Source organism: Carya illinoinensis, chromosome 10, assembly GCF_018687715.1.
Source record: "Carya illinoinensis cultivar Pawnee chromosome 10, C.illinoinensisPawnee_v1, whole genome shotgun sequence".
In the NCBI taxonomy this organism is placed as follows: Eukaryota; Viridiplantae; Streptophyta; class Magnoliopsida; order Fagales; family Juglandaceae; genus Carya; species Carya illinoinensis.
This window is the reverse complement of record NC_056761.1, coordinates 38,621,078-38,636,373: the sequence shown is the minus strand read 5'-3', so window position 1 is coordinate 38,636,373 and position 15,296 is coordinate 38,621,078. Positions and strand designations below refer to the sequence as shown.

The 15,296-nt window shown below is 36.4% G+C and overlaps 1 protein-coding gene across 1 annotated transcript; it reads left to right on the top strand.

Annotated features, from left to right (window-relative positions):
• The first annotated feature begins 9,887 nt into the window (after positions 1–9,887).
• LOC122278715 lies at positions 9,888–10,601 on the top strand. The gene has a single exon (XM_043088896.1). The coding sequence runs from the start codon at positions 9,888–9,890 to the stop codon at positions 10,599–10,601; it is 714 nt and encodes a 237-aa protein (XP_042944830.1).
• The last annotated feature ends 4,695 nt before the right edge of the window (positions 10,602–15,296 follow it).

Below are 15,296 nucleotides of genomic sequence, written 5' to 3'. Positions count from 1 at the left end.
AAAAGTCACATTTGGGCGCCAAAAGTCCATTTGGCCCAATATCTCGCCGGAAGTCCATCCGGCCCAATATCTCGCCAGAAGTCCATCTGGCCCACGCCAAAAGTCCCATTTGGCCTCATAAACCATTATCCAATTTTAACCGTATGCACCATGACCTCCCTTAGGGGTCACCCGCACACCCTGGCTCCGGTGTCACACCGTAGAGTACCACCACGCATGTGACACCTAACGAGCGATGCCCAGTTCCGCGCCTCCCGCGCGTGCGTAGCCAAGCATCCTCTAGCCCTCGCCAGCGAAGGGCCACGGAGTCGGTGAGTAGGGCGATGCCCGGTTCCGCGCCCGGCGCGTTCGTAGCCAAGCATCCCCTAGCCCCGCTCCCGTCATCTCTCTCGACAACTCAGGGGACATCACTCAGTTTATTCCGCTCCCGAGTGACCAGAGGAGCTCCACTGAGATAATAACCCATCCTGGCTTGGGCTCGTGATACACACGCACCCGTAAAACCACTCACGCCAATACACAGGCTTTTCACACAATGAACAAAAACACACATGCATGTACCATGAAATGCCAAATCAATGCATAATAAAATAACCAACCAACATAATCAATTAAACAGACAACTTCGTCCTCCATCCATCCGACCCCCGAAACTCCTCGGACTCAGTCCGGAATCAACAACCAACAACAGTAAAATATTTGAATGAGCAATATATATTAAAATCTGAAAATAGGGTTTGGAAAATACTTACAGCGCTATACGGCAATTTTAGAAAACAAGCGGCGTTGCAAGCGGCGGAAAAACAGCAACGTCACAGTGAAAATTCACTGTGGCCGTGGGTCTGAAAAACCCACTTTTGAACGGGGACAAACTAGGACACGAGATTGATGGGGGATGGTCAAGGGATGGTTGTGAAGCTAATGGAAGTGACGGACGGCCGTGGGTGGCGGCGGAATGGCCGGAAATGGCCAAAAAGAGTAAATCGGAAAACAAGCTCGTGGGAGCTGCTCCGGTGGTCGTTGGAGGCCGGAAATGGGTGGGTTAGGACGGCAAGGGACCGGTGATGAAGTGGTGAAGAAATGGTGGCCGGAGGTGGAGCGACGGCGGCGGATCGGAGTAAAATCCGTGGAGGCTTGTTGGGCTTTTTCCGGCCAAATGGCCGGTCGGTTGGGGGTGGTTTTCGGTGGGGAGGCGCACCGGAGGGAGGGGAAGAGAATGGGACCGGTGGGAGTCCGGTTGGTGGCCGGACGGCGTTGGGCTGGAGGAGAGAGAGGGACGACGCGGGGGAGAGGGAGGAGAGAGAGAGCTCGGGGGGGGGAGCCGATCGGGGAGAGAGAAAAAGAGAGAAAAAAAAGAAAAGAAAAGAAAAAAAGAAAGAAGAAGAAAAAAAAGAAAAAGGAAAAAGAAAAAGAAAGGAAAAAGGGAAAAGATGTAGGGAAAAGATGAGGTCCAATCCTCATTTCGGGAAGCAAAACTAACCCGCCAAAAAGATTAAAAACCACAAAACAACTAAATAAAACACAACATCAAATAAACTAAATTAAATCAAAAACTAATTTTAAAACGCAAATAAATTAAAATAAAATAACTGATATATTAATTAAAATAAAAACAATTATTTCAGCGAAAATACACTCAAAAACGGGTCATCACAGAAGAAATGATTATGCTTCCTCCAGTGCATTTATTCATTAAAAACACTCTAATTTAATCTGATGTTCGAACGTTTAAAAAGTAACATTCAAACGTTCAATTATATCATTCAATTTTCACAAAGTAACGTTCGAACGTTAAATTTTAACGTACGAATGTTATTTAGAAATTGAGCAAAAAAATTTTTGCATTTTTTCCACGTGCATATACGTTCGAAAGTGAAAAAAAGTATACTCTATTATAATAAATAATATATAATATACTATACATAATAATATATATAGTATATTAACTATATATATTATTATATAATATTAATAATAATTATAATTAAAATTTAGGAATAATAACAACTAAACTAAATAGTTATATATATAGTATATAATATAGTGTATTATATATTATATAACTATATTATATACTATAGTATATATATATATATATGGTGCAGTATAATATACTATATAATATATATACTAGTATATATAATATAACACACACAGACACACACATATATATATATATATATATATAATTAGTCATTACATTTGCTTTACTTCTTTATATTACCAGGCTGGTTATACCGCCTCTATTATATAATTATTCTATTCATATTTCCATTATAAATCTTGGTATATTTTGATGGTATCAGAGCTATTGGCTATTATATATTAATATTCTATTTTATTTGCAATCTTATTGCTTTATTGCTATTTTCTATTTGAATTTCATAATGAAATATTATGCTCATAATGTTGGTTTCACTAATCTTTATGAATTAAGATGTGAAGAATATAATTTAAGACTTAAATTGAGTAACTTAATAGAAAGAATTAATCATCTCAAAGAAACACAATCATTAATGAGATTAAATTATTGTTCAATGATGGAAAGATATCATACTTATGAAAGTAGACAAGTTGCTATAGAAAGATTAGAAGATTACTACGATTTCTTAAGAAAATAAATTAGTATAAAATATCACCTATGTATTCTAGCTTTATAAAAAAAAAAAAAAAAAAAAGAAAGTAAAAATTCACTGATAAGGATGTTTTAACAAAGATAATCTATATAGAAGAAAATGGAGTATATCGGGAATCTTGTGTTAGGAAGGCATAAAAATCTGTTGGTTAGCCCATTTGTGGTGCCAAGAAGGCTTTAAGGGTGGTCTCGGTGGTGTTCTTTCAAGAACTTGATCTACTTATTTCTCTTTGAATATAGGAAATATTTGTTTTAAAAACCTGTCTAAATGAATTCTTTATTTAAGTCAAAATAATCTATTACTAATATACATATAGAATCTGAATCTGATAATACTAACCAAGAAGACTATATTAATAGACATAGAAAGAAATTTACAAGACTGGACTATTCCAAATATTCTTAAGAAGAAAATATACAAACAGTCTACTTTCTTTTCTAAATTATCATTTCTTACTAATTATAACATTAAAACGGTAGAAAAAATTATTAGTTTAAATAATGATTATGAATCATTATAATTATTAACAAAAGAAGCTATTAAACACTATAAAAAATAAAAATATTCTTTTATACATATTGGATTAGTACAAGTGGCTATAAAACCACTCACTAGAAGATGATTAAATGCCTTAATATTACTCTATCTAAGAGACGGAAGACATGATTATAATTTTCATGATTCATTATTTGGAATGGTAGACTCTAGTCTTTTTCAAGGATCAGTTTATTTAAATTGTTATCCTAATTATTTACATTTATTATTTGATACTAATGTTTTACATGCTTTAACATTAAATATTAAAACAAATTGTACTTCTCATACGATGAAAGGATCACATCCTTTAACTGTTGTAGTATATAGAATTCATTATAAACTAATGAAAACAACATTAGAGCCACAAGCTCTTATTATTAGTCCAAAAGGCTACACATTATTATTACAACCTAGCACACCAAATTCTAGTATACAAATGCCTAAACAAATAAATTGGAATCAAATTACTCTCCTTAATGAATGGTAGTTAGAAAATATTATTCCATTACCCAAAATAGAAAACAGTTCTAAAAATGATTTAGATTATATAAATAAAAAAAGGACAGAATAGTCCAAATTTCCTTTCAACCTTTTAGGAGATCATTATCACAATCACATTATTCTTCACCAGTACCTTTTAGTTATCAACCACCCACATTTGTCCTTACTTCAATTTTTAGAAATAGATCTCAAAATTTTGACACTAGATCTCAAAATCTAGATACCTAGATCTAGAGAATTATTCTTGAAAATATTATTGATACACCAATATATACTGTTAATCATCATCCTGATATAACATCAACCTCTCAAAATCTCCAACAAAGTAAAGAACATTTTTCTCCAACATATTCACACGTAGTTGGAAATGATACTCAAATATTTACCCCGAATAAAGAAGAATTTAAAATTAATAAAGATTATCTAAAACAAGATTATATGAAAGAAGAAAATATATAGAAAAGATTAGCATTTTTCTCTACTTTCACAAAAATAGAAAGAGATTATACCCAAACAAAATATTATGAGTACTTAGAAAGTGTACAAATTAATATACATTTCTTTACATGATTTGAAATATATAAATCAAATTAATTATCAACCATAAATAGAACTACTAATCAATGGGCTAAAGAAGATAATAATCAAATTATTTATGAAGAATACCCCATTTTGAAGCTATTAAATACAACCAAAGGAATATTCAAATATTAGCCTCTACAATAAAGAAATATAATTCTATATCAGAAAGTAAAAACACTGATACTATAATCCAAAAAAATAATTACCTAATTTCTATTGAAAAACCATGAGTAAACAATTAGAAAGAATTGAAAATCAAATATCTCCTATCAATATTCTCATTAAGGTAACAAAAGAAATTCATTTATTTATTCCCCATGAAATTCCTTCTTACTTAAAATCTAATTTTTCTAAAACTAAAGATGCTTTATTAGAATATATCTCTAATAAATTAGAAAAATTAAGTATTAATACTGCATCAAGTTCCAGACAATCTCATATTAATGTATTAAGTAAAACAGACTCATCTGATTTATCTGATTATGAAATTAGTAATATTGAAAATTAATTTAAAGATTTATAATTAAATAAAATTAGAGGTGATCACTTTAATGCATTTTCTGCTAGAGACTCTAAACATCATGTTTCTATTACTTCTAATTGGTATTCAAAACCTACGTACCCCACCGGATATGCAATTCGAAGAAAGAGATTATCTTGTAAGATCTGCTTTTTCAACAAATGTATTATATGAATGGAATATAGATGAATTACCTAAATATGAAATATTAAATCATTTCCAAGAAATTATTATGGTAATTAATGTTTATAAGGCTAGTAAAAGAACATAACATCAAGTAGCATGTTCTGGTTACAGGTTTTACTGGCCAATTAAAAGGTTGGTGGGATAATTATCTTTCACAAGAACAAAAAATAAAAATATTAAGCTAGTATAAACATGATGAACATGTGCAAGAAATTAAATTAAAAAATGATCAACCTATAAAAGATGCTGTTAATACTTTAATATTTATACTATCCAAACACTTTCTTGGTAATCTTATTCAATTTTAAGAAAGAACTAGTGATTTATTAATTAATTTAAGATGTCCTCAATTATCTGATTTTATATGGTATAAAAATATATTTTCAACGAAAGTTATGATTAGAAATGATTGTCAACAACCATACTAGAAGGAAAAGTTTATAACAGACTTCCATATTATTTCGTCCAAAAGGTATGAGAATTATTAGTAAAACTAGTTGATAATATTGATTTTATTAATCTCACATATGGTGATATAATAACTACTATTAATAGAACTGGTCTAATTATGTATAATGATCTAAAATTAAAAAAGCAAATGGATAAAGAAACGAAATTTGTTAAGAAAGAGTTAGGTACATTTTGTGAACAGTTTGGTTACACTCCATCATTAGTCCCATCTAGAAGATAGAAAAATGTAAAAAGAAATTATAAAGATTACACAAATAAAAAATAAAAATATAAAAGACCTTATAAAAAGACAAAAGATAAACAAATATCTAATAAACCTATAAAAAATACAAAAAAAGTTTAATAAAAAGAAAAAACAAATTGTTTGTTATAAATTTGGAAAAGTTGTAAAGTTAAAAAACAAATTAATGAAATAGATTTACTTGAAATAGTAAAAGAAAAATTATTAAATATTTTTATAATACGTTCAAGTGAAGAAGATGAAAGCTCTTTAGAAGAGGAAGAAATTTATCAATTAAAAGAATCAGGCTTTTTAGAACAATCTTTTGATAGTGAATTAGAAGAGGATGAGGTACATGTTTGTAATTGTTCAGATAAAAATAATTGTCTTTATAAAACTACTAATGTATTGTCAACACATGAAAATATTATATTAGAACTAATTAATAAAATTAGTAATCCACAATAAAGAAAAGAATATTTAGAAAAATTAAAAAAATACTTTTACTAATCAAATTACTTTAGCGCCTATCCCAATACCTTTATCATATAATTTCTTATAAATAGTAAATAGATTTAAAACAGAAAGACAAAAAATTACTTTAAAATATCTACATAATTCTCCTAAAAAAGAATAAGAAGAAAGCTCAGAAATAGTTGTTAAAGAAGAACCAAATAATTTCATTAATATTTTTAATAAAATAAATTTCCAAAAATGATATACTGAAGTAATTATCTTTATTAGCAAAGAATTTTCTTATGCGACAATTACTTTATTAGATACATGAGTAGATTTGAACTGTATACAAGAAGAAATAATACGTTCTAAATATTTTGAAAAAACAAAAGAGACATTATCTCAAACTAAAGGAGCAAAATTAAACATATATTATAAATTATCAAATGCACACATTTGCAATAATGGAATTTGCTTTAAAACAATATTTATTTTAGTAAAAAATATCAACACTAGAATAATATTAGGAAATTTATGCCTAACCTTACTCTAACATTTCTCTGTAACAGAAAAATGAATTTTTACAAAAATATTAGGTAAAGAAGTTCAATTTAAATTTCTATTTCTCACAGTTTCAAAAGAAATTAATACTTTAAAAGAAGTCTCATTGGTTAAAGAAATTAATCTTTTAACTAAGAATGAGATTAAAAGAAAAGAAAAATAGATAAATTTTCTAAAACAAGAATTAAAATACAAAAAAAATTGAAGAACAATTGAAATATCCATTATTAATTCAAAAAATTAATAATTTTAAAATTATAATTGAAAAAGAAGTATGTTCTAGTTTACCTAATGTTTTTTGGAATAAAAATAACACATATTTGAATTACCTTATGAAAAAGATTTCTCTGAAAAGAATATTGTAATGAGCATGGAAATTGCAAACTATTACAAAAAGGATACGGTACCCAAAATTACTAGCAAAAAGGTACCTAAAGAAAAGGAAAGCTAACGAAAAATAATTGGGAAATACTACATTATAACACCTTAAAAATACTCACTATACTGCATAAAAAAAATTAAATTAATCAATCTAATAAAACAAAAGGTGTTATTTTCGAAAAATTTATTTCCCTGCAATGAACCAGCTCTGTATTCAATAAATCGTTAAGTTCTTCGAATACAACTGCTCTCTATATAGTCTAGCATCTGATTACTGTGGAAGCACTTACATTTAAATTTACATAAAAGGCTACCAGCTTAAGAAAACATAGTGTACAGAGCCCTCCTAACCGATTGAAGTAAATATCAACCACAATGTTCTGTACAAGACATTTTACGAGCTTAACCTGCCTAGAAATAATCCAAAACTCAGATTTCTTAACCTCATATGATGCAAGATGTAGCCAACTAGAAGAAACACAATGCGTAATTCCTGAATTTGAAACGCTGCGTATCTTATAAGAAGAGCAAATTAGTGATGTGACAGGTATGCAAGCATGCAATCATCGTGTATGGTGAAGCATCATGCCTTAGTGCAGTTATCACAATGTGAGGGAAATAATAGTATAGTTCAACAACGGCAAGTCCCAATCCACATGCAATCTAGTTGTGCCTTTAGATGTGAACAGGACTTCCAGAAGGAAATGGTTAAATGAAATACATGAATTTGTACACATGAAATAAACGAATTTGAACTTGCCTCAGCATGCCCATGACTTGCCAACAGGGCGGCCATGACTTTAGTACAGGAAAAGCATAGGTACATAAATGCAATAAGACATTGTATGTACAATAGATTCTACAGACTAAATATATATTACTCAATTCGATTTAGTGAATATCATTTTTCATAGTAGGAATGGGTCCTCTCTCTGGGAGATGAGGTTTTCTCTCTATGCTCTCTAGAACATAGAGTTTGTCTCTTGGATCTCGCTGATCCATAGAGTTTCTTTTCAGTTCTTTGTTGCTGATAGTTCGTTTTCTCATTAAAAGTTTTTAGTCCTACAATGGAGGAGGAACTTTCCTTTCTATGTAAGGGATTAAGGCTCACGGAGGAGGAACAACAAGAAATACTTCTCCCAAAGGAGGAACTGCTAATTGCACAGGATTTCAGTAACTTGTGTCTTGCGGCACTGGTGGTATCGGAAAGGGAAGTGAATAAAGGAGCCTTCAAAGCAACTATGACTAGGATATGGAATACTGAAGGGGGTCTATATTTCAAAGACTATGGCAGAAACAAATTCCTCATTGAATTTCAAAACCTCTCAGTGAAAAACAAGGTGCTGGCTGGCCGATCCTGGTCCTTTGATAGAAGTTTAATCTGCCTCCAAGAATGCAAAGGCAAGCAAGCCTTGAAAGACATCCAGTTCGAGTTGGAACCCTTCTGGATCCAACTACATGACCTTCCTTTTGCAGGCCTAAATAGAACTATGGGTGAAAAACTGGGAGCAAGTGCTGGTAAGGTCCTTACAGTAGAGGTTGATGAAAAAGGAAGAGCATGGGGGGGAGTCCTACGGGTAAAGGTACTCATCAACATCTCCAAACCTCTGGCAAGGGGTAGATTAGTATCTGTTGAGAACAACAGGATCTGGATACCTTTCAAATACGAAAGGCTCCCTTCTTTCTGCTATCTCTGTGGAACAATCCTGCATTCCCACCCCAACTGTTCAAGGCAGGCTATAGATGAAAGTTTACAGCCTGCATCTCAAGCACAATATGGCTCCTAGCTTAGAGCCACTGCACCGCATAAAACATCAAGCCACCAACCTCAGGCAGGCAGTCCAGTGGGGAGGGTCTCAGGCAGGGGACAGCATGGTAGTTCAGATGAACAAAGTGTAGAATTTGGCGGGAACAGCTGCTCTAGAAAGTCAAATGATGTCAGGGAAACAGTACCTAGTGACCCTGTACTCTCAGAGGGTGATGTGGAGGAGGTAAGGGGAGTTGGTAACTTTCAGACTCATAAGTACAATGAAAGTCTTCAAAGATCAGAAAAGAAAGGTTCTCATAGTCTTGAGGTGTCTGATGCAGCTGCTATCAAAACCATCTCTCCCAAGGACCATACAGTCCACTTGGCAATAGACACCAACATGGCTCCTGCAGTAGAAACTCTACAAGTAAGTCCCTCTATTCTGAATACCCAGATAGGCCCAAAACCTCAGGTTCATAACCCTCCTTTGACAAATTGGAAAAGGAGGGCCCGTGGCAAACCAATCCCAAGTGATGGCCCATCCATGTCTATTCCCATCTCCCACCATGTCATCAGTAAAAACAAAAAAAGAAGCAATCCCCTAACTACAAAGCCCACGAGGTCCTCAAAAAGACTCAAGCATGGTAACAAGGCAGAGGCTGTTCGACAGCCCTGCCCATCTCCGTGAATGCACTGTGCTGGAACTGCCGAGGGCTTGGGAACCCTCGGACAGTTAGAGAACTCCACAGTTTAGTGAGAGATAAGTCCCCATCATTGGTGTTCCTTATGGAAACCAAATGTAGAAAAGAGAAATTAGAATCCATCAGAAATAAGCTAGGCTATGAATGTAGCTTTGTTGTGGACTGTATTGGTTGAAGTGGAGGCCTAGCCTTCTTTTGGAAACTTCAAACTCAAGCTAATCTGGTTTCCTACTCCCTCAGTCATATAACCCTTCAATTCCAACTCTCTGATTTCCCAAATCATTTCCTGGTCACTGGATTTTATGGTCACCCTATAGCAGCAAGAAGAAAGGAAAGCTGGGCCCTACTTAGACATCTTAAACCTGACCAATTCACCCCTTGGATGTGCATGGGAGACTTTAATGAAATTACCTCTCATGGTGAAAAGTGGGGTGGCCTTCCCAGATCCTTTAGACAGATGGAAGAATTCAGACAGTCCCTAGCAGTTTGTAATCTTGGTGACATTAGTTATGTGGGCTCTCATTATACTTGGTGCAACAACCGTGAGGGAACAGGTTTTACTAAGGAGAGATTGGACAGAGGACTAGTAAATTGTGCATGGCATGATGACTTTGACTCAAACTTAGTCACCATCTTACCCACCTTATGTTCTGATCACAACCCTCTCTATATCTCAAGCAAGGCTACAGATCCTACCCCTCGCACCCATAGGAAAATATTCAGGTATGAGGCCTCTTGGGCTAAGCAAGAAGAGTGTGTGGCAGTAATAAAAAGAGCCTGGCTGGGATCCCTCCAAACAGGATCAAGGGTAGATGTCACTAGAAGGAGCCTTGAGAGATGCAGATTTCCGTTAAGAGAGTGGAATAACATCAACAGGAAAGCTCACCAGCAGGAACTGACCCACAAGAAGGAACTTTTGAGAACACTGCAAGATTCCAATATTGGTTTGGATAATGATCTAATCAAATCCTTACAAAAGGAGTTGAATTCCTCACTAGAGCAGAATGACCTGAAATGGAGGCAAAGAGCCAAACAAAGGTGGCTCCAAGATGGTGACAGGAACACCAAATACTTCCACAAGTGTGCCTCGGCTAGAAAATAGAAGAATATAATTCAGAAGCTTCACACTGAGGAGGGCCAGATTTTGACATCCCCTGAGGATATAGGGTCTGAATTCCAAGCTGTGTTTATGGACCTCTTCACATCCTCCAATCCCAATGTTTCCAACTCCATAATGGAAGTCCTCAACACCACGGTCACCCCTGCAATGAATCTGTCCCTTACTAAGGCATACACCAGAGAGGAAATCGAGCTGGCTATACATGAAATGAATCCACTGGGCTCACCTGGCCCAGATGGTTTTCCAGCAATTTTCTTCCAAAGCCACTGGCTCACGGTTGGCAAAGATGTAACAAATGCAGTACTAGAGCACCTAAACACAAAGGCTGGGTTCCAAGCTATCAATCACACCTACATAACCCTCATTCCTAAGAAGAATTCCCCTAGGAAGGTTACTGATTATAGGCCAATTAGCCTTTGTAATGTGTACTACAAGATCATAGCTAAGGTCCTTGCAAACAGGTTAAAGACCATCCTGCCAAAGCTAATATCAGACACCCAAAGTGCTTTTGTTCCAGGAAGAATGATTTCAGATAACACTATTGTTGCTTATGAACTCCTTCACTCAATGCAAAACAGAAGGAAGAATGATAGAGTAGCCTACATGGCCCTCAAGCTGGATATGAGCAAGGCCTATGATAGGCTAGAGTGGCCCTTCATTCATCAAGTGCTTCAGCAAATGGGTTTTGACAGAGAGTGGACAGAACTGATCATGCAGTGCATAGGAACAATGACTTACTCTATCCTAGTCAATGGCATCCCTCAACCTTCTTTCAAACCCTCAAGAGGAATACGACAAGGAGACCCCCTTTCCCCATATTTATTTATCCTGTGCTCAGAAGTACTTTCCTTGGCTTTGAACCTGGCTGAACAGCAGGGCACCATCTCAGGTTTCCCTCTTTCAAGAGGCTTTGTAACAGTCAATCACTTATTTTTTGCAGACGATAGTATGGTCTTCTGCAAGGCACATCAACAGGAATGGACCAAACTTCAGTTCATACTCAATTCGTATGAAGCAAGCTCTGGTCAGAGGCTCAACCTGGATAAGTCTTCAATTTACTTTAGCAAGAACACAAGCCAAGTAGCCCAAAATTCCATTCTAAACTTGGCTGGTATGAAGGCATCGGGTCCTTTTGAGAAGTACTTAGGTCTACCTTCTTCTGTGGGAAAAAACAAGGGCAGAGCTTTTAATCCTATTTTGGATAGAATCAAGGCTCAGATGAGCAATTGGAAAACAAACCTCTTGTCCTCAGCCGGGAAAGAAGTCTTGCTAAAATCAGTCATTCAATCCATTCCCACATATTGCATGGGAATCTTCCTAATTCCCAAAGGAATCCTGAGAAACATAAACAAGTTGATGCAATCTTTCTGGTGAGGGATAAATAACCAAAAATCTAAAATGCACTGGCTTAGTTGGAAAGGAATTGGAAAGGGCAAGCAAGATGGGGGCCTGGGTTTCAGAGACTTTGAAGACTTCAATAAAGCCATGCTAGCCAAGCAAGGGTGGAGGCTTCTCATCAACACCCAATCCCTTGCCTCCAAGGTCCTAAAAGCCAAATATTTTCCCTCTGGTGATTTTCTCTCGGCTAAAGTTAGAGGAAGTGATTCTTTTGTATGGAAAAGTATAACAGCAGCCAGGCCTTTGTTGGCTGAAGGCCTCCTCTGGAAGATTGGAAATGGCAACTCAGTGAGGGTGTGGTCAGACCGTTGGCTGCCTACCCCTACTTCTTTCAAGGTCCAATCTCCTCTCAAGATTCTCAGTTCAGGAGCTACTGTGAACTCTCTAATAGATCAAGATACTCACTCCTGGAACTTGGCTCTCATACAGGATGTCTTCACTCCTGAGGAAGCAGCAGTCATATCCAAGCTCCACATCAGTCCTTGCAGTAGCAGTGATAGACTAACCTGGAGGTGCACCACAAATGGCATGTTCACAGTTAAATCAGCTTACCATCTACAGGTTTCCATGAATGATAGCAGGCATGGGCAAGGTTCTCGACCTCCTACCCAAGGGGCCCTTTGGAAGCAACTGTGGAAGCTTAATGTGCCAAGCAAAGTTAAAGTGTTCCTATGGAGAGCTGCAAAGGACATCCTTCCAACTAAAGCAAATTTGTTTAGAAGGAGGATTGTTGAGTCTCCTTTATGTCCCATCTGTCACTCCTTTCCAAAAACCACAGCTCATGTTCTATGGTCATGCACGGCAGCTCAGGATATTTGGAGCTATGGTTCGAGAAGACTCCAAAAATGCAGGTCAGAGGAACAACCATATCATGAACTGCTGGCAGACCAGCTCTCTCTTCTCCCTGCTGAAGAACACGTGGAACTGGCTCTTACAGGCTCCGAATTGTGGCATAGGAGGAACAAGTTTGTCTTCGAATCTAGCTTCATATCTCCTTTACAGGTCTCCAAGTCTGTCTTATTGAGAAAAGGGTGAAGTGGAAGAACTTAACAGTCAACCAAAAAAGCAACCTCTCCCAACTCAGGAACCAATTGTGTGGTGCAAGCCTCCTACAGACTTTTACAAAATAAATTGGGATGCAGCCATTGACAAGGTGAATTGCATGGTGGGAATAGGAGTGGCAGTCAGAGATTGGGATGGCCTAGTCACAGCCACCCTTAGGAGTCCTAAAAACTCCTTTCCTGATCCTCTTATGGGAGAAGCTTTGGCTGCCTTGCGAGCTGTGCAACTGGGGCTAGAAATTGGTCTTCATAATGTCATATTTGAAGGGGACTCTAAGCTAGTGGTCAGTGGGATTAACGGTGGTACTGAGGACTGGAGTACTGCAGGCCTGATCTTCCTTGCATAAAGAAACTCTTGACTTCATACCATTCTTGGTCTTTTAGGCATGTACCTAGGCACATCAATGTGGTGGCACACACTCTAGCCAAAAGCTCCTTAAAGCTTGGTGAGGAGTCTGTTCTTGTAGAGGATTATCCTCAATGCATTTGTAACCTTCTATGCTCGTAGTATTAATATAAAGTTCCCATCTTCTCAAAAAAATTCAATTTAGTAAAGCTCATGCTATGCTGTAAAAAATGGCATTAAAGCACAAGTTTAGGCCAATGCTATGGTGTATAAAGTGACCAAAGCAAAGGATCTACACCAAACAGTAACTTGATGACCATGTAGAGAAGCATAAAGTTATACAAGTTTATAAGCGTGCAGCCGATAAACTTAAGGACTCCCTCCCAACAACAATCAACAATAAGCATTTTGACAAATAGAGGACTCGGGTTTTGATACTTTTATAAGATCCATCTTGCTGCATAAAGTCATCCAGAGTTTTAGGGGGAGGGGGAGGAGGTAGAGTGGGAGAACACCAATTATGGTGGTAATAGATATTAACTTTCCATATCCAAGAATAAAATATGCTAAAGCTAATAAAATGCTAGTGCCTCACTCTTCAACATTACCTGCATTATAAAACCAACCATGACAAGTAGGATTGCAATTTTTTATCCAACCTTTGCACATGCGCATATGCTAACGCAAGAAAATGTATCCTACAACTACTATTATATATATCTGAGTCAAATGACAAAATGATTAGAAACTTACATTGATAAATTTCAAACGACATGGTGAGCCAATTCTACAATCAAACCATGCATTTATGGTTAAAAATGAAAAAGCAGTGGTTCTACACAACACTACACCTAGAGGGGGATGAATAGGTGTAATCTAATTTTTATGGCCTTTTGAAAAATAATCAAATAAGCAGTTAATAAATAAATCAAATAACACAAATAATCAACACATGATTTTGTTCACGGAGTGGAAACTCATTTGAAAAACATCTTCAAAATCTAAAACCACTCCGGGTGTAAGACACCACCTCAAATCCACTATAGAAACTTTAGTTTGTTACAACCAATTTAGAGACACTCACAAAACCTTTGTAGTAGCTAAACTTGGCTTGCAACACCACGAGTGACCCACTCGATCTCTACACGCATGTAGTGTCGGAACTCCGACCTTCCTATAGCTTCCCACGAGAACCTCTCGATCTCTGCATCAACGGCAGCTCCGGACTCTTCCGGCCAACAAAAATGTCCACTTCAATGGACTCAAGTAAGAGTTGATTTTGAATGTGTTGTGGTGGAGAAATGATTATCCAAGAGAGAATCAAACAAATGGGGGAGAGTTTGCTCTAAGAAGTTCTTGGAGGCCCTTAGGGTTTTTGCTCTGATTCTCCACACTAGAACAGAAGCTAAGCTGTTCTATTTATAGTTCCCATTAAAATGAGGCGTTCAAAACCCTACATTGTAAGTGATCTGGAACATTGGCTCGAGCGAAGGTCGAGCGTCGAAATCTGCCTAAGTTCGCTCGAGCGCCATGTCGAGCGAGTATCGAGCAGTTGACTCTGCCTGAGTTCGCTCGAACTAAGTGTCGAGCGAGGGTCGAGTGACACACTCTGCCTGGGTTCGCTCGAGCTCAGTGTCGAGTGAGGGTCGAGCGGTTGAATCTGCCTGAGTTCGCTCGAGCGCTCTGTCGAGTGAAGTTGCTTCTTTTGACCAATACTGAGCACACTTCAAGCACACTTCAAGCCTTCCGCAACAACACTTATTACAACACTATTTTACACAGGTTTTCACAAGAATATGCCAATACACTTATTTTTCCCTCAACAAAAAACTTTTACATTAGAAAATGAAGCTAGGGATACTATGGCATGGA

What these genes read in the sequence shown, in the direction of transcription:
- LOC122278715 (XM_043088896.1), top strand. Translation starts at nt 9,888, where the DNA reads ATGGGAGACTTTAATGAAATTACCTCTCATGGTGAAAAGTGGGGTGGC.